Source organism: Dasypus novemcinctus, chromosome 2 (assembly GCF_030445035.2).
Source record: "Dasypus novemcinctus isolate mDasNov1 chromosome 2, mDasNov1.1.hap2, whole genome shotgun sequence".
Taxonomy (NCBI): Eukaryota; Metazoa; Chordata; class Mammalia; order Cingulata; family Dasypodidae; genus Dasypus; species Dasypus novemcinctus.
The window spans coordinates 15,446,577-15,471,849 of NC_080674.1; the positions used below are offsets into that span (position 1 = coordinate 15,446,577).

General features: G+C 46.2%; 1 protein-coding gene across 5 annotated transcripts in view; it reads left to right on the forward strand.

Moving 5' to 3' along the window:
* Positions 1-8,072, forward strand: part of LOC101443777 (uncharacterized) — a 39,121-nt gene extending 31,049 nt beyond the window's left edge. For all 5 annotated transcript variants that reach the window (XM_071207567.1, XM_058307095.1, XM_058307107.1 and 2 more), the window contains 7 exons: positions 955-1,142; positions 2,615-2,781; positions 3,192-3,423; positions 4,868-5,061; positions 5,470-5,701; positions 7,154-7,254; positions 7,631-8,072. In XM_071207567.1, coding sequence (XP_071063668.1) covers positions 955-1,142; positions 2,615-2,781; positions 3,192-3,423; positions 4,868-5,061; positions 5,470-5,701; positions 7,154-7,254; positions 7,631-8,055 — 1,539 coding nt within the window. In that variant the 3' untranslated portion in view covers positions 8,056-8,072. The remainder of the gene's footprint in view (positions 1-954; positions 1,143-2,614; positions 2,782-3,191; positions 3,424-4,867; positions 5,062-5,469; positions 5,702-7,153; positions 7,255-7,630) is intronic.
* Positions 8,073-25,273: the final 17,201 nt, after the last annotated feature.

The following is a 25,273-nucleotide window of genomic DNA, read 5'->3' on the forward strand; positions in this document are numbered from 1 at the left end:
ATGGCTCCTACATTCCCCATCCCCTATTTTCTGCTTGCATTCAGTTGGACTGTGTCTCCATCCCTAAGCATCCTCACATTTCCTAGGCTGTTTTTAACTCAAAAAGGGAGAGAAGATTATAGTATAATACCTATTTCTCTGTAACTTGCCATCCAACAGAGGTCAATACTGTGACACTTCCAGGTCAGGTGGTAGGGCATATCATGTTCCAAAGGGGAGGCTAGGAACATCAGAAATTCAGCCTTAAAGCCCTTGGACCTAGACGGGACTCCTTTCTTTTGCCATTTCCACTGGGCTTCAAGGAATGTCCCATGACTTTGACTAGTCTAATGGTTCCAGATCACCCAGAATGGGCTACTAGGAACAGCTTGGCTCAGTCAAACGTTACACATATTTAGAGTTTGAATGGCTGGGGCCAAATTACTTGAAACATTTCAGTCATCCCAAAAGAGTGAGGGCTGGTGCTTCCCTGCAGTCAGCTGACTGGGTGGGAACAGTCTGAAAATTGGTCTGTCTGGTTCAGCAAGGCAGAATCATATTTACAATTGCTTCACTGGAAGGCGACCGACACTTGTCTATTTTCAAGACCGTTTGGAATTTCTCTTCCCTGTCACATCATCTCATTTCCTTGGGCATTCCAGAGTCTTCCTCCCATCCTGGAATCTCCAAGAATTTAGCCCATACAGAATCTACTATTACTGTAGCCTCACATCCTCAAAACTCTCTTTAATTTTGAAGAGAAGAGTGAAGAGTTTTGAGGTCACTGAAACCCAGGGCTTGAACCCAGGATTGGTCTCCTTTGCCCTGTCACTAAGTGTCAGCCATAGTCCATATCCTGCCACAGTCACGGGAGGTCACTGACTTCCAGTGTGAAATCGAGGCATAGCCATCTTTTTGGACATTTTGCAGCTGCTGACTGCATGTCCCTTATTGTCCCAACATTCTACCTGCCAGGATGAAAATGACACAGCTGAGGAAATAATAGATCCCGGCTTGGTGCAGAGCTTTAGAACCAGCCAGAACATGGAGCAACACCTGCTGTCTGGCCACTTGGGCAGGGAGGACCTGGACGCATCCGACGTCCTGGGGAACAGGAAAGTGGTCCTCCCCACCAGGCAAACCCTGACGAAAACGATCCCCAGGTGAGCACAGTAGCCCTTCCATGGCGGCTGGGGTGCCAGATATTGTCATTGGACACTGGGGTTCAATTCATTTCTCTGAGCCTCAGATGACTCCTGGCATGAGTAGGGGCCTGCAGGACAAACAGCAATAGTTATTGAGAGGACCAAATGGGAGGAGATATAGGAAGTGTTGACCAAGTTAGTCCGTGTGTCACGGGCTGTTATAGGGCCTGGGATGGACACCGTGATTTCCCACTCACCTAGGGAGAAGCCTCTGGCTCAGTCCTCAACTACAACAGGCCATAGCAAAAAACTCTTTCCCTTTTTGAAGGAAGATTGACACTTCCGTCCTGCACTTCAACCAAGGTCTAGTCAAAAGGCATTGAGGGGGCTGGAGAAGTAGAATCTGCCAAATCAGACATCTGGGAATGTGATGATTGGGCTCAATCAATCAATAGTGATTATGTGTGTAGGAAAACTGCACAGATTAGTAGTTGAAGGAAAGGAGGAGTAAAAATCCCTGTTGCTGGACGTCCATTCCACAGGGAGTCAGATAATTACACTAGACCTCATAAGCATAGGGAGACCATGAATGTTAGGTGTGATACTTTAGTGTCTTTCTCTAGGGATGAGATAGTCCTCCAGGTCACTTAAGGACAAGGAAGACTCATGGACCTAAGGAAAATATGAGTGGAATATATGTAATCTACAAGGGCCTTAAAGTCCACAGTGGAGTCAGAAAGTTTAGGTGGGGTAGTCCCGGGAAGCTCAGGACAGATCTCTGTCCCAAAAATTTCATGATTTACACCTTGGTTTGATTTGTCACAAACTGCCCCATCCTATGAACAGAATCCATGGTCCCAGGGAAGAGAGGAGTTTAGCAAAATGCTAAAGAATTTGTAGAGATGTTCTGTCGAGGCTTCTCAGCTCTAGGAAAAGTGGGGTTAGGCTGGGCTCCTGCCACTAAGAGGAAAATAAGGCCTGGATGAGTTACACTCACAGGCTTTCAAAAAATATGGCAGCTCTTGGTCTCTGGGGTACAGGATATGATGCACTTAGGCCATGGAAATGTGCGGTAGAGGGCCCCACCCACCAGGTATTAAGTGCCCATGTTTTGAAGCATAGTGCAAAGAAGAAGTAGTCACTGCCTTAGCTGCCCTCTGGAATGCAGATTCCTCTGTAGAGAGAGCAGGAAAGACAGATATGGGTGAAGGGTCTCGGACAAGGTTAAGATTTGTTGAAATATTGGACATGAGCCCACAATGTTGGACAACAGTCATTGGTCTGCAGCTAGGGGACAAACAGCCTTTGCCAGGTATAACAGTATTGGGGAGTAGGCACAGGGCCTGGAAATGGGCAAGATTGGGTAGAGGAGCCCTCCTTGAACATGCACATGGATACTTTCGGGAGGGAAAATGGGACAATAGGAAAACCTGTCGGATCTGCTGTCTACACACCATTCACAATGACATCTGCTCTGTATTCCACACAAGGGTGGACCATGCCAGTAGGGACACTTCTCAGCCACAGGACGTTGTTACCTCCAAGGACCGGCTGGACCCTATACATGGGACAATAAGGGGCTTCGCACTTCAACGGAGGTCCCATCTTGCACAGTATAGATCTCACTTTCGTCAACCAAGAGAGTCCACCTCAGAAGGTGAGGATGTCTGTAAGTGGGTGGCTGTAAGCCTCAGCACACATTATGGGTGGAAAACCCAGGAATGATGTCCCTGGGATGGGGTTGTCAAGGAATAACAGGAAACTCAGAAGCTACATAAGGTGCACCACTACGCACAGAAGTTTCCGGGTTCAGTTGTGGTTGCTATGGGTTTACTGCATCTGGAAGGATTGTGGCTGTTTTCTGCCTAATAAAAGACACGTGGAAAGGATTCACGGTGGGGAACACTTCTAACCTTAAAGTTCCAGTGTCAAATCTATGGACAGCTCCATGGGCAGTAGTGTCCCCTCCAAACACAGCAGAAGGAAAAGCAGCACCTATAGAGCTCAAGCCCCCCAAGGCTTTGGCAGCGTCACTGTGGTAGGTGCCTATTCCATCGCTATTTCTAGGGTCCACCCTCCATCTGGCCAGAGCTCTTAGAGCCTTTGAGAGCGATCATTATGGGCTCGAGGAAGACATCATCTGGAAGCAGATTGTCATCAGTGCCCCCTGCACAGAGGAGCAAGAAGATAACCTCGGGCGCTACCAAATGGGCGAGGAGTTCCCATTCTCCTCTGGCTTTGAAATGCACAACCATACCGTGAGGCCCACACAACTCATTCTCAACAGGCTCCTCACGAGGTGAGAACCATGCCACTTCCACATCCATGACTCACTCCACATTTCTTGTTCACTGGGTCTGTCAACTCCCTTCGCACATCTCTCCTCCTCCGTCAGGTGGTAGGAGTGAGGGGACACACACCACAGTTTCGAATGCAGAACCTAAGCACATTAGCTATGGATAGCTGAAATCAGCTCTGATGGGCTGACCAAGGCCCAGGGGCTTATCAGATTGTTTTCTTTCCTCTGCTGGGGAGCGTCTGTCACAGCCTTCAACACCCTCTCGGAAGGGACACGACTCTTTCCCATGTTGAAAGAATGTTGAGGAATCGGTCCCATCTGAATTCTTAGGATAGCAGCGTTCTCTGGGCTTTCAGAGGGTTGTCCAGACCCACTGTGACATGGGGACAAGTGATCATGGAGCACAACTGACAAATAGATTCTGCCTACCTATATGTGGAGGGACGTTGACAGATTTAGCTTCGCTGGAGGAATGAAGCAGAAAAATTTTCTGCCTCCTGAGCATGCACTCCCGTAGGGAGTCAGAAGCTACACTTGATCTCATGAGCATGGGGGTCCACAGCAAGTTGGGGTGATGGTCACGGCTCTCTCTGGGTATGGGCAAGTCCTCCTGGTTTGTCAAGGAGATGAAAACACTGGGCACCCCTTAACAATGTGAGTGGCCCATAGGTCAGAACAAAGGGCTCCAAACTCCACAGCTGAGTCGGAAATGTGCAGTGCCTGTAGAGGTGGAGGGGTAGAGGGCCTATTCATGTGTCACAAAGATGTGACATTCTCCCTGCTTGGTTTCATCTAAGCCACTTAAACCATAGCAATCACCGGATCCATGGTCCTGGGGAAGAAGAAGTGTCGAACAAACTGCTAATCTCTCTGCCTGGATGGTCTGGTGAGGGAGTTGAGCTGTTTAGGCAAGGTGGGACAAGGCAGTGCCCCTGGTAAGAAAGAAATGGCAGGAAAGGGAGGAGACACACAGAGGCCTGCTTGAATAGGGCAGGTCTTGCTCCCTCGGCCTCAGGCTGAGGTACAGTTAGGACCTAGAGAAGGGGGAAGCAGTTCCCCATTCACCAGGCATTTCAGAGTGGCTCGATTTTGGTGCAGTGCATTGACTAAAGCAGTCGCTGCTTTTCCCTGTCTTCCTGGAAACTATTTTCTCCTCTGTTGGGGGCCTGGAAGAGTGACAGAAATGCATCTAGGTCCCTGATGTACGCAAGATACAGTCAAATACCACACATAAGCCTCCTACGGCTGACAAGAGCCCTGAGTCCCTAGCTATGGGACAGTCAGCCACTGCCCAGTCTGACAGTGTTTGTGGACTGGCTGCAGGACATGGATGGGCAGGGCCATAGACAGCAACTCTCCTGAAACACGCACACAGTTCCCTTCAGAGGCAATGTGGCTGGCAAGGGAAGGCCTCTCTGATCTGTGGTCTACTCTCCTCTCACAGTGCCTTCGGCCATCCATGCCAGAACTTCAGGGACCATCCTCGTGGGAACTTTCCCCATCTCCAGGATGCACTGATGCTCCAGGGACCCATGTCCTACGTGCATGTGCAGATGACTTCTGTGACACTGAAATGGCAGTCATGTCCTGCCCATGCCCAACTTGGGGGCCATGAATGCAGCGAGCCCAAGGCCGGAGGTGAGGATGTATGGAGTGGATGCCTGTCAGCCTGAACAGACAGCATGGGAGGTTACCCCAGGCAGGATTTCCAGGGCTGGGATGGTCCGGGATTAAGAGAGACTTCCGATGAGGCAGTGTGAACCACTGCTTAGAAAAGTTTCCTGGTTTGGATGTGGGAGGTTTAGGTTTTGGGCATCTGATAGAATTGGGGCTCTTTTCTGCCTTTAAAAGACATGTGGAAATGATATCTGGGTGGGGAACCCTCGTCCTCTTCAAATTCCAGTGTCAATTCTATGGCCTGCTCCATGGGCAGTGGTGTCTCCTTCTCCAAACACAGCAGAGAGCAAAGCGGCACCTATAGAGCTGGAGCCCCTGGGGCTTTGGCACCATCTTGGTGCTAACTGCCTATTCCATGGCTATTTCTAGGGTCTGCCCTTTACCTGGCCAGAGCTCTTAGAGCCTTGGAGGGCAATCCTGATGGAGCTGAGAAGGACATCTTCTGGAAGCAGATTGTCATCACTGCCCCCTGCACAGAGGGGCCCGAAGATAGCCTCGGGCCCGACCACCTGGGCGAGGAGTTCCCATTCTCCTCTGGGCTTGGAATGCACGACCATACCGTGAGGCCCACACAACTCGTCCTGCACAGGCTCCTCACCAGGTGAGAACCAGGCCCCTTCCACATCCATGACTCCCTCCGACGTTTCCTGTTCACTGGGTCCGTCAACTCCCTTCTCGCATCTCTCCTCATCTGTCATGTGGTAGGAGTGAGGGGACACACACCACAGGTTCCTATTCAGATCCTAAGCACATTAGCTATGGATAGTTGCAACCAGGTCTGATGGGCTGACCGAGACCCAGGGGCTTATCAGATTGTTTTCTTCTCTCTGCTGGGGAGCGTCTGTCACAGCCTTCAACACCCTCTTGGTAAGGACAGGACTTTTTCCCATTTTGAAAGAATGTTGAGGAATGCATCCCAGAAGTCCCATCTGAATTCCTGGGATAGCAGTGTTCTCTGGGCTTCACAGGGTTGTCCAGACCCACTGTGACGTGGGGAAATGTGATCATGGAGCTCAATTCACATATAGATTGTGGCTCCCTATATGTAGAGGGACATTGACAAATTTACCTTAGTTTGAGGAATGAAGGAGAACCATTCCCTGCCCCTTGAGCTTGCACTGCCCTAGGGAGTCAGCAGCTACACTTGAGCTCAGGAGCATGGGGGTTGACAGGAAGTGGGTGTGATGATCAGAGCTCTCTCTAGGTATGTGCAAGTCCTCCTGGTCTGTCATGGAGATAAAAAACTCTGCACCCATTAAAAATGTGAGTGTCCCGTAGGTCAGAACCAAGGGCTCCAAACTCCACAGCTGCATCGGAAATGTGCAGTGGCTGTAGAGGGGAGGAGTGGAGGTCCTATTCATGCGTCACAAAGATTTGACATTTCCCTTCTTGGTTTGATCTGTCCCCATCTGAACCATCGCTCCAACCGGATCCATGGTCCCAGGGAATAGATGTGTTGGGCAAACTGCTAATTACTCTGCCTGCCAGTTCTATTGAGGGAACTCAGCTGCATAGGCAAGGAGGGAGAAGGCAGTGTCCCTGGTAAGAAAGAAACAGTAGGAAAGGGAGGAGACATTCAGAGGCCTGCTTGCAAAGGGCAGGTCTTGCTCCCTCAGCCTCAGGCTGAGGTACAGTTAGGACCTGGAAAAGGGGGCAGCCGTTGCCCATTCACCAGGCATTTCAGAGCAGGTAGTTTTCAGTGCAGAGCATTGACTAAATCACTCGCTATCTTTCCCTGTCTTTTTGGAAACTATTTTTGCCCCTGTTGGGGTCCGGGAAGACTGACAGAAATGAGTCAAGGGTCCCTATTGAAGGCAAGATACGTTCAAATATTGGACATAAGCCTTCCATGGCTGACAAGAGTCCTGTGTCCCCAGCTATGGGACAGTCAGCCACTGCCCAGTCTGACAGTGTTTATGGACTGGCTGCAGGACAGGGGTGGGCAGGGCCATGGAAAGCACCTGTCCTGAAACACACACACAGTTCTCTTTGGAAGGGAATGTGGCTGGCAAGGGAAGGCCTCTCTGATTTGCGGTCTATTCTCCTCTCACAGTGGGTTTGACCATCCACGCCAGAACTTCGTGGACCATCCTTGTGGGAACTTTGCCCAGTGCCAGGACCCACTGATGCTCCAGGGCCTGAACACTTTCATGGGTATGAAATGACTTCTTTGAATTTCAGGGGTGGTACCATCCCCACCCTGAGGTGAAGGAATCCATGGAGTCCAATCCAGAGGTCCAGATTTATGGGTGTCAGTTCCTGTGAGCCTGAGCTGATTCACTGGTGGTTAATGTATGCAAGGTTTCCTCATCTGGGGTTGTCCAAGAGCAAAAGCACCTCAAGAGTGGCCATCAGTTCTCCCATTACATAGAAGAGTTCCCTCGGTTGGGTGTGGTGGGTTTCTGCTTTTTACATCTATATAGCTTGCGGTTATTGTCTGCTCCTATATGACACCAAAATCCTGTCATGCAGGAGAGCCCTTCTCCTCTTCAAACCACACTGTCATCTCCATTGTCTGTCTCTGTCCTAGGTCCAGCTCCTGCTACAGCACCAGCACAGGATGGTCTGGAGCCGCTTCCATTTTTGGATGTTAGACTAGGTTTGGAGTTTGAAGAAGCATCATGGTGCATTCATGGAACTCCAGCCCTGAGTTTTCACTTCATGTCTGTACCCAAGATGTTGGCATGTATACCACCATGGCCAGAGGTTGAGCTGGATACAGGACCATTCCCGGCTCCCATATCACGGTTCCCAGGAGAGCCCTCTAAAGAGCAGGAAAAATCCCTGCCAGAAGACCAGGGCTTAGCAGTATGTCTCTATCTTGGGCCTGCTCAAGAAAAAGAGCCATCCTTTCCCCCTCCTGAGCAGGTCATTTTATTCTTCGTTATCACATTTTCCCTTATGTTCTTTATTTTTCATTGTCATATTTACTTTTTCTTTTTAGGTATGTATTAAATTAATATTTATTATTACCCTGTGGTGGTGTGCAAATCATTGTCTTAACTACATTTAATGTTGAGCAACCATCCTCACTTTGTGGTCCAGAACCTCTCTTCACCCCAAACTAGAAGCTCAGGCTCCTGACATCCCCTCTCCCTTTTGGCTTCATTTGCATGGCGAGTTCCACAGACCTGCTTCTCTCCTTGTATCTCCTTGCCCTGGGTGCTGCATTCAGGATGTGGAGCATCTTAGGACCTGGCCCAGAGTCGAACTTGGTCAGGGAGCCTTTCTCATTATTTGACAGGCACGGACACTGCAGCTCAAGGAGGTAATGAGGTCGCTGGAATGTCGGGGAACAGGGACTGGTACTCTAACCAGGGCACACAGCACAACAAGCTGCCTTTTTTCTTAGTCTTCTCTTTGTAGCTGGGACCCTCCCATTTTCTGCTCCTTCCAAGTGCTCATCCCACACACCTTTTCCACTTCTGGCAGTGTCTGTTCAGGAGAGACTATGGCATTGTTGACAGCATATGTCCATATAATCATGCTTGTGGTGACGATCATCCCTGGGACATCCTGAAAACTGCCCACCTGATTTCCATCCACTTAGTAGGCCAGGGGGGCATTCAGGAGCATGGGGATCACTTAGGTGGAGACCTGGTTCCTCGTGAGGATTTCAGCAGGAAAAGCCCAATTTGGTTCGGTGCTCACTGGGCTGCCTATCCTAGAGAATAGGTCTAGAGGGAGCCTACTGGGGGAGATTCTAAGTCTTTGGGGAAGACACCAGGCCTCCCAGAGAAACTGGGATTCTTAGGTGTGGGCACGGAAAAGCCATTGGCCTTAGTGTTTTACAATGTGTGACTCCAGCTGCTTCAGGTGGGGTGGAAAGGAAAGTGCTGGGGTGGGGACCTCCAGGGAGTCTCTGGCCTCCCCCCGGGCCCACAAGCCTGTGGGTAAGAGGACACAGTATTGTGCCTTGGGGTGACACCCAGGCCCCCAAACCCTGCTCCCTGGGCTGGGCTGCCATGGGCAGGAAATGCACCACCCAGGGAAGGTATCCTGGGCATGGCCCAGCTCTGAGCTGAAGGTGATGCACTTGACATCTGAAGTTTTCTGTGTAGCTTCTTTAACCCAGATCTCTCACATCACATCCTGAGACACTGGGGGCTTTCCCACATCCCACTTAGGCTGCGGTGCTGGCTGAGGAGGGGCCCTGCAGGGACATGATCACTGTGCTGTAGAAGCCACGGCAAACATAGCAACCAAAACATCATTTCCCAAAGCTGGCTCTGTCTTCTCCTGCTGCTTTTCTGGGGTGGTGCCGGATGTGTGGGGAGGAGACCTGCTCCCACATCCAGTTGCTTCATTCAGCAAGTATTTGTTTTGAAAGCCCCTGCCTGGCACTATTCTAGGGACTAGGAATAGAGCAAGGAAGGGAGCCCCCAGAGATCCTTTTCCCCCTGAAGCTCATTTTGTCTTTGGCTTTCTGTTGTCACTTCTTAGTATGTCCTGTTATTTGAACCTTTAATGTACCCTTCCTAATCTTCATGTCTATACTCTTCTCAAAGTCTGTTCTCGCACCCTCTTTTTTTTTTTTTTTTTCAGGCTGCAGCACTCCCTTCATATCTCTGGTAATTCTGGTCTTTAGGTAAGGTGCTCTCTCAGGTTTTCTTTCTCTGTGAAGACTTTAAACTCACCCTCATTTTTGAAGGACAGTTTTGCCTGATACAGATTTCTTGGCTGTCAGTTTTTCTCTTCCAGTACCTTAAATATATCAAACCATTTTCTTCTTGCTTCCATGGTTTCTGATGAAACTTTGGTATTTAATCTCACTGAGATTCCCTTCTATGCGATACTTTCTTTTTCTTTTGCTGCTTTCAGAATTCTCTTTATCTTAGATATTTGTCATTCTGAATAGTAGGTGTCTTGGAGTAGGTACATTCGGATTTGTTTTTTTAAGGGGCACTGTTATTTTGGATATTGACAGTTATGTCATTCATAAGGGTTGAGGAGCTTTTGGTCATGATTTCTTCAGATATTTCTGCTCCTTTCCCATTCTCTTCTCCTTCTGGGACATGGATAATGTATTTGTTTGTGTGTTTTGCATTGTCGTTCAACTCCCTGAGACCCTGTTTCATTTTTTCCATTCTTGTCCCTTTCTGTTCTCCTGTCTTTTGCAGTTCCTTTTGTTTGTCCCTGAAATCGCTAATTCTATCTTCAAGCAATTCAACTTGGCTATGTGTCTCTAATGTATTTCTTTTTAAGATTTTTTTTACTTATTTCTCTTCCCTACCACCCCCCACTGTTGTCTGCTCTCTATGTCCATTTTCTGTGTGTTTCTATGTGTCCGTTGGCATTCCTGGTGGCACCAGGGGTCTGTGTCTCTTTAAAAAAAAAAAAAAAAGAACTTCCCAGCTGATGGACAAGAGTATGTGAAGTGTTTGCAAGGAAGGCTGGGGCAGGGAATCAAGGATGGATTTGTAACCACATTTAAGACTGGGAGCTTAGACGAGGACCTCTCAATTTTCATCAGACTTCATCAAATCAGATGAGGCGCGTACATGTGGGATTCTGTGTGAAGCTTTCACAAGAGTCCCAGAACTATGGGAGCTGCCCACTGGCAAGGCCATTACAGGACAATGAACGATCCCTGAGGGGTCATCCCAGTGAATGAGTTCACGCCCAAGTCCACCCATGGTGTTGGCTAAACTTGTGCGTAGTACACACTGCATGGTCCTTTAGGAGAGCTGCTTTCCAAGGGAAAATGGAAAAAAAGAAGATGGAATCTGTGATGGAGATGGGTGCACTAGTCCAACAGCAGAGCCCGCTCCACACATCCAAGCAATCACAAGCATGGGTAGAAACCTTCACAACTTCCAATAAAAATGTTTTATAGCAATGTCCATCTTAAGTCAGCATGGAATGTTCTCTCCTGGGACAGCAGGCATGCTGGAGTGAAGGGAGGCTGTCCCACATAGCTGAGCATCTGCATTGTTGGGAACAGTGAGGAATATGGTCCAGAGCAGGGTCAGGATCCACAGCTTGGAAAATGGCTGGTGGATGGTCTTTCCAGCAGAAAGTAGAGTTCAGGATGGGAGTGGTGAGAGATACCATGGAAATGTATGTGGGCAAAAGGGGTTGTTGCAGAGATTTTCTGTTCAGCAACAGGGAAAAGCAAGCACCTGAACTCAAAGGGGTTTCAGGCCCATTGCCTGGAATGTGCACTGGGTAATCAGGCTAACAGGGATGGAAAGCTCAGTTCCAGTAATGAGAGGACCAGGTCAAGGACAATAGGCCAGGAGAGTCTGACGGCCAAGACAAGAGGAAGCTAATCCTCCTGAGTGCCCAGGCAGAAGGCCTTGGGAGAGAGGGTGGAGGCTAGAGGTCAGTGAAAGTGTGCCCTGTGGGATCTCCAGGGTCCTAGGTACATATGTGCTGCTGTCTGACCTCAAGTTATGTTTAAACATGACATGTGTTAATACCTGGCAACTGATGGAACCCTCAGGTTGGGAAGGCCTGGTCCAATTTCCCAACCTTGGCCTCTCATCAGGAAGGAATAACAGCTGAGGAACATGAGGTAGGGGATAATGGTCCCCATGGAATATATAATCATCGACAGTTAATCCAATCTTAGCATTTTATGGGACCTTAAAGTCCACCTTGGTGAGGAGCCCCAGATCTATGGGTCCCCACAGTCAGTGAGTGAATGAGCAGACTGGACATGGACAAGAAGCAGAAAAATCCACCTTTTCTACCTCAGCTATGGTTTTGATTATACAGGACTTCAACTGAGCAGAGCTTTAAATAAATTTGTAACCAACAACAGTCATTCTATTGAAATGAGAAGTACTCATTTTCAAAATTTTCAAAGCAATGTCTTAGTACATTGTCTTCTATCTGTTTAGGTACAAAGCAATCATCTCTTACTGCCTCTCTATTATCCCTCACTGGTCTGTCAAAAGGGACAGGAATTTAATGATTGAACTGCCACCTGACCATGCCCACTTGTGGTTTTGCTCTCCAGCAATAGAACCTTCATCTGGGATGAGCTCTAAGCATCAAAGCAAGATGTGACCCAAGGACCTCCTGGGCAGCTTCCACACAATTGGCAAGACCAGCCTTCCCCAGGGCAGGGTCATCCAGGGTTAGTCACCAGGACACATAAGGAAATCCTTCATGACCTTGGACTTGGCAGTCATTTCACAGAAATGACACCCTAAGGAACAACACCAAAAAGCAAAAACAGATAAAATGGACTTTGCCAGTATTAAAAACAACTTTTTAAAATCAAAGGACATTATCAGGAAACTGACATGACTTCTTAAAGAATGGGAGACATTAAACCTGAAAGGGGATTAATATCAGGAATACATAAATAATACATTCATCTATACAAGAAAATATTGAAAAATACAACTTAAAAAGGGAAAACGTCTTAAATAGACATTTCTCCACTGAAAACTTTCAAAAAAGCACATGAATGGATGCTCAACAGAGATCATCATTAGGGAAATCCCACTCACAGCCACTGTGAGGCCCCCCTCAGTCTCACTAGATGGCTCCTAGTTTTAAAAATGCATGGGATGGGTACTGTCCATCATGATCTTCTTGTTAGTTGTACTGCGTGAGTCCAGTGAGCTGGAGAGTAGATGTGGCCAACTCTGCTGAGATTCAGGGCTCAACAGGCACATGGCAAATAAGCCTTAGCAGAGACATGGAGAAACTCCAACCCCCACACTTTGTTGCTAGTCATGTGCAGCCTCTTGAAAATTAATCCCCTGGGACTCCAGAAAGTCATGTATAGAATTAACATATGAACCAACATTCCCACTTCTATGTGTAGATTCCCAAAAATTGAAAGCAAGGATTCAAGTAGATATTTATACCTCATTGTTCACGGCAACATTTCTCAACAGTCAGAGAGGAATCTAAGTGACCATCAAACAGATGAAAGGATAGAAAAAATGGGCTTCATGCATACAATGGAATATTATCCAGTCAATAAAAGATAAAGTTGTGATACATTCCACAACATGAATGAACCCTGAAGACAACATCTTGAGTGGAATAAGACAATGCACGGATATTTAGGCTAACACTTAGAGGAAATACCCAAATAAAGGAAATGGGTGGAGATAGAAAATAGACTACAGGTTACCAGGATCATGAGTGGTACCAGGATAGAGAATTATGCCTTATTAAGTTCAGATTTTCCTTTTGGTATGCTGAAAGGTCCAATATGGATGTGGTGATGGTACGACCTCAGTGTGAGTGCAATTAATGTCACGCATTATACACTTGACAGTCCAGGGCCACTCTGATGCTAAACTGCCCACATCGCTCCACACTACTAATGCCTCAGTCTCCTCAGTGTCCCAGGGCGAAGCCCAAACCCCTAATAAGTGCCTTCGGACCTTCCAAAACTGGCTCTTGCTCACCATATATGTTTCCAAGAATATATTTTATATATTTAAACCATGTTTTATTTACTTATCCATTGTCCTACCAATGGAAATCTGAGTTGTTTTTAACTGTAGGTTACCTATGTAAATAAAGCTCCTGTACAACTCATTTTGTGGACATGTACATTCAATTCTCTAGGGTACTTGGGAAGTTTCACGAGCTCAATGTGTGTTCTCATTTTCATGGTGATTTCTTCCTTGACCCACTGGTTGTATAGAAAGTTGTGTAGTTTCTAAGCAGTTGGAGAGATTTTTAGTTACCTGTTATTGAATTCTAATTTAATTACACAGTGATCAAACAAACTGCATGATTTTCATCTCTAAAATGACTGAGATTTATGTTATGATCAAATACACAGTAATTTTATACAATTTCATTGGCATTGTGTGAAAAGAGGGTTTATTCTGCAGTTCTCTGATATATCCTTCTCTACATATTGATCAGGTCAAGCTGGTTTCTTATACTGTTCAACTATTCCATATTGTTACTAAAATTTTTAAAATCTGTTTCTTGTTTGTTTTAAATAGAGAATTAACCACATGTTTGTATACATGTATTGGGAATGACCCAATAGAAACAGAAGTATTAAAATGGAAGAGAAAGAGGAGAAATTTGCCAACAAAAAGTCTGAGGAGACAAAGAGGGGACAAGATGCGGGGCAGACAATGACAGGGCAGCCATGCACAGCACGCGGTCGTGGACTCCAGGAGCTGGGAATCTGTGGACATTCCCTCCTGACTACTTGAGGTCCAAGTGAGGAAGCAAGCAAGAACATTCAGGTTTTAGGCACCTGTTGTCTCTTTCTGGACTAGAGGGAGGTGGAGGAAAGCAGAATCCTGACTGCAGACAAGTGGGAAATAGATGACGAACTACTCACAGCCTCCAGTCCTAAAGACACTGCCAGAGTCTCCAATCTTACTGAGAAGATGAGCCTATGTGAGCTTCTCACCATCACCATGAGGGGCTGGTTCAAGGGTAATGCTTTAAGCGCCTGGCCATTTAAGATGACTCCCAAGTTCTCAACTGTAAGATATGCGGTGCATGAATCTACCCACTGGCCGCACTGTTCCCCACTGAAGAAAAGTGAAGATCAAATGCTTCCTCAAAAAGTAGATGAAACTATACACCAACATGATGTCCAGACTCCCTTCATCAACCCAAGGCTGTATTTTTCAGAAGTCAAAATGGGTCACGAGGTCAAGTCAGGGGTCATTTTCAAATAAGGAAACAATACAATAGAATAGGACTTATCCAAAATGTGTTGCATATATTTCTAGGACATTTATGAATTTCACTAATGGATCTTGTCTCAATGTCTCCTGGCTTATGTCAACTTGGACACCACAAATTTTCCCTTGCAGGAAAATCATCTTAGCATCCACATTCTCAAAGTCAAAACCTAGTTGTACCTAGTTCAACTGCAGATATCACATATAAGAAAATGAAACCAGATACAATTACTTTTTCTGACTATTTCCCTGATAATGACAACTCTTGGCTATGAAAAGTATGTTAGAATCATTTTCCAACTGCATTTCTATTCCTGTACTTGAGAATCAGATGTGTCAACACTGCACACCTAGATTCTCAAATGATGAGTCTTCTGTTTCTTTTATAAACATCCACTGCCTTCTCCTATCCGGTTTGTACACATGATGGCCACTTACCCACACATGTAAATAGAGCCGCTCTCATGGAGGAGGATTCTCACCACCTGCTTGCAGTGAAGCTGATGTTGTCTTGCACATCCTTGGCTGGGGCATCCTCCCCCACAGGCACATCTCTCGAGAAGGAAACCTTCGGGTCAGTTAAGACCCCACGCTTAGGAAAATGGCTGCGCTCCTCTCTGAAAGAGAATACATAATGAATGGGTCACTGGCAGGTTGGTAACTTAAGTTAAAAGCACTCGGACAATGGAGAGCAGGTGGCTCAGTGGTTTGAGTGCCTACTTCCTACCTACGAGGTCCGTGTTTGATCTCCAACTGGTACCTCCTAAAAAATAATTTTAAAAATTAAAAAAAAAAAAACACCTGACATTAAAATTATATACCCAGTGGTTGAGCATTAAAATCCAAGAACTGTGGCATACCTGAATAAATAATATCTGTTCTTATGCCTGCAGCCAAAGAACAGCCACATTGCTCCAAAGTTTCCATCAGGATGTTGTTCCTGGAGTTTTTCTCTACGTGAAAACAGAGATGACACAATTAGAAGCACAGGGAAGCAGTAAGGGTTTAAATACCTTCGGACACTCTTACAGTCATCATCCCTACCTAGAAGATACAGAGGCCATATGGGTAAAATTTGGAATTCTCTGTGATGGGCTCTCCAAGCTTCACCACCTAGAAGACCCAAGTAAGTGGATTTCCAGTGGGACAGCATGAGTGACCCTCGGACCTGAGAAAGGAGTGCTCTGTCTTGACCTGCCTGGATGGGGCATGTCCACATTCTGGATGAAGCACGCACACTGAGGGAACCTCTGTTAATTAAACCTGAATTTATTACCTTTGAAAGAGACAGTTTGGGGGGAAGCTCATTTTCAGATAAAACTTGGCTACATGACCTTTAAGAAATACAGCTAAACTCGCTAAGATGTTAAATTCTCAGAAGGATGAGAAAGAATAAAGACTGACCACTGGTGGGAGAAACAGGACATAAAATAGCTTGGAAGAGGGACTCTCACTTCTAGAAGGCAGCCCGGAGGTCACAGCACCCTGAAGAAAACATGTAAGATCTTTACTGATCATAATTTAATTCTTTTGAGTTCTCACTATGGCTGTATAAAATTCCACAGGGTAATAAAGAGCAGTAACTTCTCTTTACTACAAAAAGATTACCCACACATCAGTGCACTCAGAGACCGAGGCCACTTACCCAGCAGCACTGGAAGCAGTGGCCAACAAGATGGAAGGTGTGGAGGAGGCCCAGCAAACCAAGGCCAGCATGATCTCAAAATACCTGTGAGGTATGTTGGAGGACATGTGCTCAAGAAATCTAAAAGTCTAGAGTCTGTTTCTGGACACACCTATTTTTGTCTCAGCTGGTGATTTTGACTGGTGTTTTCTACAGGCATTTACAACAGGCCTGTGGCAGGTGAGCTTTGAGTCAAGAAGACGTCTGCCCAGGGGCTCACAGGTGGATGCTCACTCCAGCAAGGGTCCCAAGCTATCAGGGGCCTCCAAATAAGGCACCACTTCCAGGAAGCAAAGCTGAGCCTCAAGTCGGACATAAGACACAAGGGCAGTGAGAAGTCTAAATGGATGGCACAGTATCCATGAAGGCTCGAGAGGCGGTCTGAAGAATCCCTGCCTAAAACACCAGAGACTAACAGATTGTGTGGACTCCTTAAAGCGCTGACGTCAGAGCTGAATGGAGAATAAGCACTCAGGAAAAGGCTGCTGAAGGAATGCCTGCCCCAGACGTCTGCATAGACCTTTGCAAGGATAATAAAGGGTTTACCAATATCACTTGGGATCACAAAGTCTAAAGTACTAAAATGTCCTACAATATAGGCTAAAAGTGTGGCATTTATAAATCTTTTAAGATATCTTCTACTTTCAGAACTATTGAAATTTTATAAAACTCAAAAATGTGACTGTTCTCTTTTGGAAAACAAGCTGACAAACATCAACTAAATTAATACAATTTTTAAGTAGTAATTTTACTTCAAGGGATTTGCTTACAAAAATTCTTCAAACACAAGACTGTCCAACTAGACACTTTTCTTTAGGAATCAGAAACTGAAAATAAACCAACTGCTGTGATTAAATCAATAATTAATTATTGTATATCCAAAACAGCCTGTAAAAAGTTTTCTAATATCTTTTCATGTTGTGTTCTCTAGAGCTCTTGATTTCTTTTCTAAGTTAAAAGAGACAAATTATAGGACAACATCTGGAGTATGGTAGCGCATTATTTTCTTAGCAAAACAAAATTCAACTGTTAATTCTGAAAGTTTGATTATAAAGAACTTTCATTTTCTGAGTTAACCATTTGTTTTTTGAAATTTTTTAGAATGAGCATATTATCTTCACACTTGAGGGAAAGTATCTATGCTTCATAAAATCTTTTAAAAATGATAGAATTGAACTAAAATTGTGAATTTATTGAATTTAATCAAGAAACTCTCCTCACGGGGAATTCTGAGTAGTGAAGAACTTTTTTAAAGCAGTTCCTTATATAACACTGACATCTAGTAGATCTACCTCCAAATTCATCTAAGTAGCAATAGAGTCTAACAAAACCTTCAATTTCTCATTGAAAACTCTGGTTCAGCAATAACTATATACTATTCCAAAATGGGATGTTAATTTTTATAAGTGGTGGCAACGAGAGAGGGAAAAACAAAAAGAAACACACCCAAGCCTCTAAGCTCCTATTAGCTTCCTGCCATGAATCAGAATAAGAAATACTGGCACTGTGTAGCTGGTTAACCTAAGAAGTTAAGTAGGGCCTTTTTCATCATGTTTAATGTTTTTTTTATCAAGTTAATGACTGGTAACATCAAGTCCTACCTTAAAAATCCTATTTCAAAAGAAAATGTAAAAATTTCATTATAAATGCAATATAAAAATATCTGACTGTGACAATTATAAAGATACCACACATGCTTGGGAACTAAGTGTGCAAACATGTTGCAAAGAATACATTTTTTTGGGCCTTGAACAGGCAAATAAACACCAAACCTCCTTAATAAATCTTATACAGACCTAAGAATATTTTTTGAACCATTACCTGAAGACCAAAGAAAAATATCTTTTTAGGAATTGCTGTATTTCAAGGCACCAGGTAAAGATGAACTGGAGAGAACTCTCAGGTATATGCTGGCGGAAGCCTGCTCCTTTTCAAGTCAAGACAGGAAAAAAGAAAGAAGAAAACAGTGTGCATTCCAAAAAACACAACCAACTGTACTATTTTACATTAGTGTGCTCTCCAAGTACAATTATGACTTGGAGCAATGCTTATTTAGCCAAAGCATTTCTCCCAAATGAAAACAACCCAAGAGGCAACCTTACAAAAAGATAATAATTACAAATTCAACAGCACTATCACACGAGCCTTACCTACAAAATCCAGTGTGCCACTGACAAGAAAGGAGACATCTAAAACTAGGGAACAAAGTCCATGGATGGCAGCAGCCCCTTCAAACCGGTAATGCACAACTCCAAAGTAAACTAAGAACTGAGTGAATTCAAGTTCATTCTAGCAAATAATTAATGTAAATTTAAGTTTTAAAAAAGAAACCTTTAATTATGAAAAATACAATTAAAGTTATATACTAAATAAGTGCTGATAAGTATGCTGAGAATGATCCATAATAGGAATACAATTAAAAAATGGTTCTAGGCTGTTGCTTCCCAAAGACCATACTTAGTTTAACTTTTAATGCCCAGAAAGTGTCCAAAAAGTAGGAAGTCCACTATTATCTCATGCTGTATCATTCACGCAAAAGCTAAAGCCAGAAAGCCTGGGAGGCCCTGGCCTACTGAAGCTGGTGGAAGGGCAGGCACCTTGCGCTGCAGCACACACAGTGGAGCGGCCTTCTGGGACAAGCTCGCTGGCACGCTCTTGCGGTCAGCTCCAGCCCATGGGCCCAGTAAGTCATGTCGTCAGGACTGTGGCACCTTTCCTCCTCGTGTCTTCTTTGATTTCAAGAAGATGTACTCTTCTTTTCTGTCCATGAGGTGCAGTCTCTGGAGCAGGTGCTGCACCTCAGAAGCACTGTTAGGACAGATCACGTCAAGGCATCTCCGGGTTGAAAGGAAAAAAATTGGTTTTCTAGAGAAGAACCAGAGACCAAAAAAAAAAAAAAAAAAAAACCCTCAGGAATTGGAGTATACAGTGTTTTATTATATAAACATGCTAACACATGGACAAAGGAATAAAAGAATTCTACCCACAGTAACAACAAATAAATAGCTGTAACTAACCAAATGAACATATTTTTATTAGGAGCTATTTTTAAAGAGAAACTTGAGAGGTATCTAATGTTTTGCTTTATGAAATTGTGTATTGGAGAGAATGGAAAATAAGACCTTCCTCATTTTCCACAGAATAAGGTATGTCAGCAAGCAGCGGTTTGAACAATCCATGTAAAATCCTGTTCTTATAAACCCAAACACACAAAACGTGAGCAAAAGAACTAATGAAGGGCATCAGCGTGGCTCTCAATTTCATTTTCTTTACTTTGCTTCCTCCCTTTAACGGAGAAGAGGGATTTTCCTTCATGAACATAAAATGCTGGACTTGCAGCAAACAGGGGCTGGAGAAGGAGCTGCCCCAGTGTTCGCGGCTCAGGGACGCAGGGAGGAGGCAGACTCTGCAAGTGGTCAACCCCGGCCCTTTGTATCAAAACTGCCAAATGACAGCACAGAATATAAAATGCTGTGGTTTTTATAGTGTAAAGATATGATAATATGGCTTATTCAAAAGGTGGAAACAAACAAACATGGAGCTACTCAATAGAACGCCAACAAAAATGACTAGCTGTGACAACTGTTATGTTTCCTTTCCTATTTGGAAGTTGAACTATATCCAAGTGGAGAGACGTGATGTGCTCTTACTCCTCTGAAAAGCACAACCCCTTGACCTCTGAGGACCTACATCAAACAATAGCCTGAACTAAATGACTGAAGATGCACTCGAGCACAGAAGTTTCAGGATCACACACCAGGTTTTGGACCTGAGGTCCATGGATTTGGTGGGGGAGGGGTGTGTGGGAGGAAGGGATGGAGGGAGTTCACAGGGGTAGTACGTGAGCCCCCAAAAGTATTTGCAAAAGGTTTTATATAATATCGTACCATTTTTTCTGAGAAGAAGGTCATAATTTCTTCCCTGATCTCAAAGGAATCTGAGAACCACAGCCTGAGAAATTAACCTTGACATGACTGTCTAGTCTCAGCTCTATTTCTAACAAGCTGGTCAACCTGAGATGATAAAGGGCTTTCCTGGGCCTCTTATATGTAAAGGTTTGTTCTGATCCCTTTGTTCTTAGGGTTTAATGAGGAAGGCAGCAGCATTGTTCAACTATTAAATTACTTCAAGGGTCACCTCTCACCTGTGCCTCTGTGCATTGTGGAAGGAAAACAGGCGTGAGGGAGGGGAAGGCAAGCTGACAGTCAAGGACCACAAGGCCAGATGTGCTCAGAGACCTCATCCTTCCGCCTGTGTAAGAGCACACCCTGCCTGCCTCTTTCTTAAGAAGAGCACTGTCCTGAAAATTCAACTGTGCTGAGAAATCTCCTGGAACTTATGGAAATGTCCAATTCTAATGACAGAGTGGATTTTATGGCATTATCTGTAGTGAGTCGAACTGCCTTTGAAATTGGAACTTGAAAAACTGAATTCACCGAACTCACAGCTGCTTGGCTTTCCCCTTTGAAAGACAACGTGGTGACACATAACTCAATACAATTTTCAGTTATTCCAGTGCTACACTAAGTGTCTTACCTATGGGATATTATAAAATGTCCTGGCCATTTAAGCATTGTCTTCTAGGGTAAATGACTACAGATGTTATTTTTCAAAAACTGACTCTTATTCATAAAGAAGCTTATGTATATTTCTAAGTACTTCTCTAGTAGACATTGGAATTTCTGAAATACATACTGAGAACACCAGAAGCTAGCATTTTCCAGAAAAGGCCTAGTAGTCTTCTATTAACTACATAGAAGGAAATGGTATTCATGTCAATATTTCAGGAAAGGTGTTCTGTAAGAGAGGACCAATGTTTTAAGACAGCGAGAATGTGTCTGGACAGGTGGTCATGGAAACTGAATTCTTATATTTTATCTAGTTTACTTCATCTTAAATGTAACTACTCTACGTGGCTCATGGCTCCTACACTGGACAACACAGGTCTCAGGTAACCACAAAGAAATCCAATTCTGTACTAGAACGCCACCCCTTTCCTAACTAGCTGTTCAAGTTTTAAACTAGAAAACTACAGGTTAAGAGGTGCTAGTCACTCAACTTTGGCTAAGTGTTAGGTGGGAAGCTGGGAGAGGGGTCAGGGCAGAGAGTAGAATGTGGCGAGGAACAAGAGGCACCACCCACCTGCCTTCAGGCTCCAGCAAAGGCAGGGGCGCTGCCCGGACATGGCCCTCAGTGCCAGGTACCTGAGAGCCTTCAGCACCTCAGCTCATGCCTCTGCTCAGAGGCAGCCCATGTCCAAACACGGATCCAGGACCATAAAGGCACAGCACCTCTGTGTGTCTGAAGGTCCACATAGCTCCAGAGAACCCTTGGGCATGGTGGGGACTTGGCTGAGCCTGCGTCACAGCTCAGCAACTCACAGTGGACAGTGCCGCCACCCCTCCATTCCTCAGGGATGCCCTAAGATGCACCTCATAGCCTGACTTCCAGAACCCAGGCTGTGAAAACTGTGCCAGAGAGGCCCAAGAAAGAAGCTAGAGTGGGAGTTTGGAGCTGAAGGCCAGAGATGGGGCTCTCATCTCCTGAAGCCTGAGAGGAGAGAAAGCTAAAACCAGCCTGACATGGGAGAGAAGGGGACCCTGACACATGGGAGAGGCCCCTGCAGCTGAACGTCCTGAGTCCTTTCACCCCTTAAGCCAAATGGACGCAGATGGAGATGCTCCGTGACAGCACCAGAGGGTAGTTACCAAGGTCACCAAGACCAAGCTGGGGACAGCAGCGTGAGTCTGAGGGGTTCAGTGGGGCCCCCCACAGTCCAGGTGACAGTACATAGCCAGCTGTACCAGGTGGCACAATTACCTTGGTAGAAGTGAGGGCTGGAGTGGCCTGACCCTTAGAATTCATGGAGATAGCCAAGAGGACTAAGAGCCTCTAGGGCCAAAAAGAAATGGGCAGCCAACCAGGGCACTGGACCAATATTTGAAATGAAGACAAATGAAGGGTGGATGACCAGAAACCGAGGGCAGTGGCCTGTCTAAGATCCCAGTCCTTGCCCAGCTTCCAGACCTAGAGTCTAGGGAATGCAGGTGAGAGTGGCCCCGAGGGAAGGACTCTGCATCCAGTAAGGATTCCCAGTCCCTTCAGAGGGAAAAGGGAGCTGCCCAAATGCTTCAAGACTGTTAAGAGAAGGCCATGCTGATGCTCATACCCAGGGACCAAGAGGGTCACCATGGCCCACCGACTAGAGTAAGAACATCTGGGGCCAGGCAGCAAGGGCAGTTCTGTCCCAGTCCAGTCCAGTAGGTCCACAGAAGCCAAGACCCCACAGGGGTCATTTCCTGAGCCTTCAAATGTACAATCAGAATCATCATGCCCAGTAGTTGGTACCAGCTCACACTGGGCTCCTGACCTGATGGATTCTGGGGAACGAGCTACTGCAAACTCAACTAGTAGTTCCAACGGTGGCCTCCATGCCAGATGTGATTTCTTTGCTAAGGCAGACTGACTTGGCCTCAGGTCCAGGGGATGTAGCCACTGATTTACCCAGTGCACCCTTTCTATCATCCCTACAATGAAAGAGGATTAGAGTCAGTTCACATTCACTTGGAACAGACAAAGGCATACATTCACAATTCTGCCCCATGACTATGATAATGCGCTTACCTGCTGTTACTTAAGATAGGCTAAATAAATCCGGAACATCTGGACATTCAGCAGAACAGCGTACTAGCTCACTACATCAATGACATTATGCTAATTAGACAGTGAGCAAGCAGCAGCTCGCAGGCCAGCATCCTGGAGGTGGGAAGTAAATCTCAGTGAGGCAGACTGAGTGGCCGCCACGTCCATTTAGGGCCTAAGTCCATTTAGGCCGCCACGCTACCTTTAGGGCCTAAGTCTAGTAGTCTGGTAGGCAGGATGTCCCATCCCAAGTCAACAACATAGTACTGCATCTTGGATCTCACACCATGCAGAAACAAGTCTGGAGGGCCTCCTCAGGCTCTGGGGCAGCCCGTTCCACACCTGGGAGCAGAAAGGCTGCTTGAGTGGAGCAGGCCCAGGTGACAGTGCCCTAAAAGGCCCTGCTGCTGCCCTGCACTACAGAGTAGAGAAGACTGCATGCTATTAGAGATCAGTGATAGGGCACAGATGCCGTGCAGGTGAGCCCCAAGGGGAATATCTCAGTGCAGGCCCCAGGGTTCTGGAGCAGGGCCATACTAACTTCAGCAGAGAATTACAGTCTTTTGAAACCATCTCCTGATGGGTACTACATGGCCCTGGGAGAGACAGAGCACCTGAGCAAGGCCCACAGTGGGATCACAAGGCCAGGACTGCCTGTCACAAGCTGTGGGAACTGCCAAGCTCAAGAAAGAAAGTTTTTTAATGCTGTGCTGGAGAGAGAAGCTTTGAAGTTTACGGTACCCTGACCCATTCATCAAGTCAGCCTGCCCCATGGGACTGCCACAAGAGACCGAGTCCACCCAAGTTTTGATAACCGTTTTGTTCTAAGACATGCATCTTGCAGAAGAGCATTATTGGGGTGGGTCATGGACTCTGAAGAAACAACAGGACCCGAAGACATCCTGGGAACGCACCTGCAGTGTTCTGCTGTGTGGACGAGGCCTCCCTGCCACATGTAGGTTGGAGAAGCAGACTGGTGGGGCAGGCAGGAGGCAGTGCCCAGGGCCCAGTGGCCTGAGTCCAAGTGGGAAACAGAAGTGGTCAAGATGCACAGCTCAGGCCTTGGTGCCCATCAGCAGTGCCAAGGAAAATGCCCAATGGCAGGAAGTGTGGTGTGAGGTGTTCTTAAGCTCCTGATGGCACCAAATAGGTCTTTTTTTTTTTAAGATTTATTTTTATTTATTTCTCTCCCTCCCCCCCACTGTCTGTTCTCTGTGTCCATTCGCCATTGTCTGCTCTCTCTGTCCATTCACTGTGCATTCGCTTGTATTCTTGTCAGTGGCACCCAGAATCCACATCTCTTTTTGTTGTGTCATCTTGTGTCAGCTTTCCATGTGTGCAGTGCCATTCCTGGGCAGGCTGCACCTTCTTTGCACTGGGTGGCTCTCCCCATGGGCATGCTCCCTGGGCATGGGCCTCTCCCACGTGGGGGACAACCCTGCATGGCACAGAACTCCCCACGCGCATCAGCACTGCGCATGGGCCAGCTCACCACATGGGTCAAGAGACCCCGGGTTTGAACCCTGGACCTCCCATATGGTAGGTGGACACCATATGATTGGGCCAAGTCTGCTTCTCCCAAATGGGTCTTTGTCCACCAGACTGGCTCCTGGGTTCCCCCCACCACATCCACCATACCTTGCTCTCCTGACCATCCTGACTCTGTCTGAAAGGCTGTTTGCTTGGCCTTTGCCGACCTCCCAGATGGAGCTACTGGAGAGGAGGCCCAGGTGAAATGTGTGCAGTAAGGACACGCCTTGAGCAAATGCATGGAGTCCATCTCTGCGTGTCTCTTTATTGGGAATGACAAATGTTTCTCAGCCCAAGTCTCTGTTTTATGATTAGAATGAAATACTGCCTAAGCTTAAATCAGTCCCGCTAGAAATGCAAGGAATGGGAACTTCTAACCTACTTGGGGTTCTTCTCTGCCCTTTTGGTCATGAGGACAGACAACCACCTAGGGCGGTTTGGTCCGGAGGCCCTGCAGACTGGCAGCACGGGAAGCACAGCCACTCCTCCCTGGGACTGGAGATTCACAGTCTGGTGGTCTCACCTCCTGAGAGTTCTTTGCCTTGCTCTGTGCATGTTCTTTCTTCCCCTCCCTCCTCCTTTCTTTGTCCCCTTCCCCTTGTCTCCCTCCATCTCTACACACCTTCGCTCCTCAGCTGATTCTTTTCCTCTTCAGCTGGCACTCAAGGCTGCTCCTACCATAGAA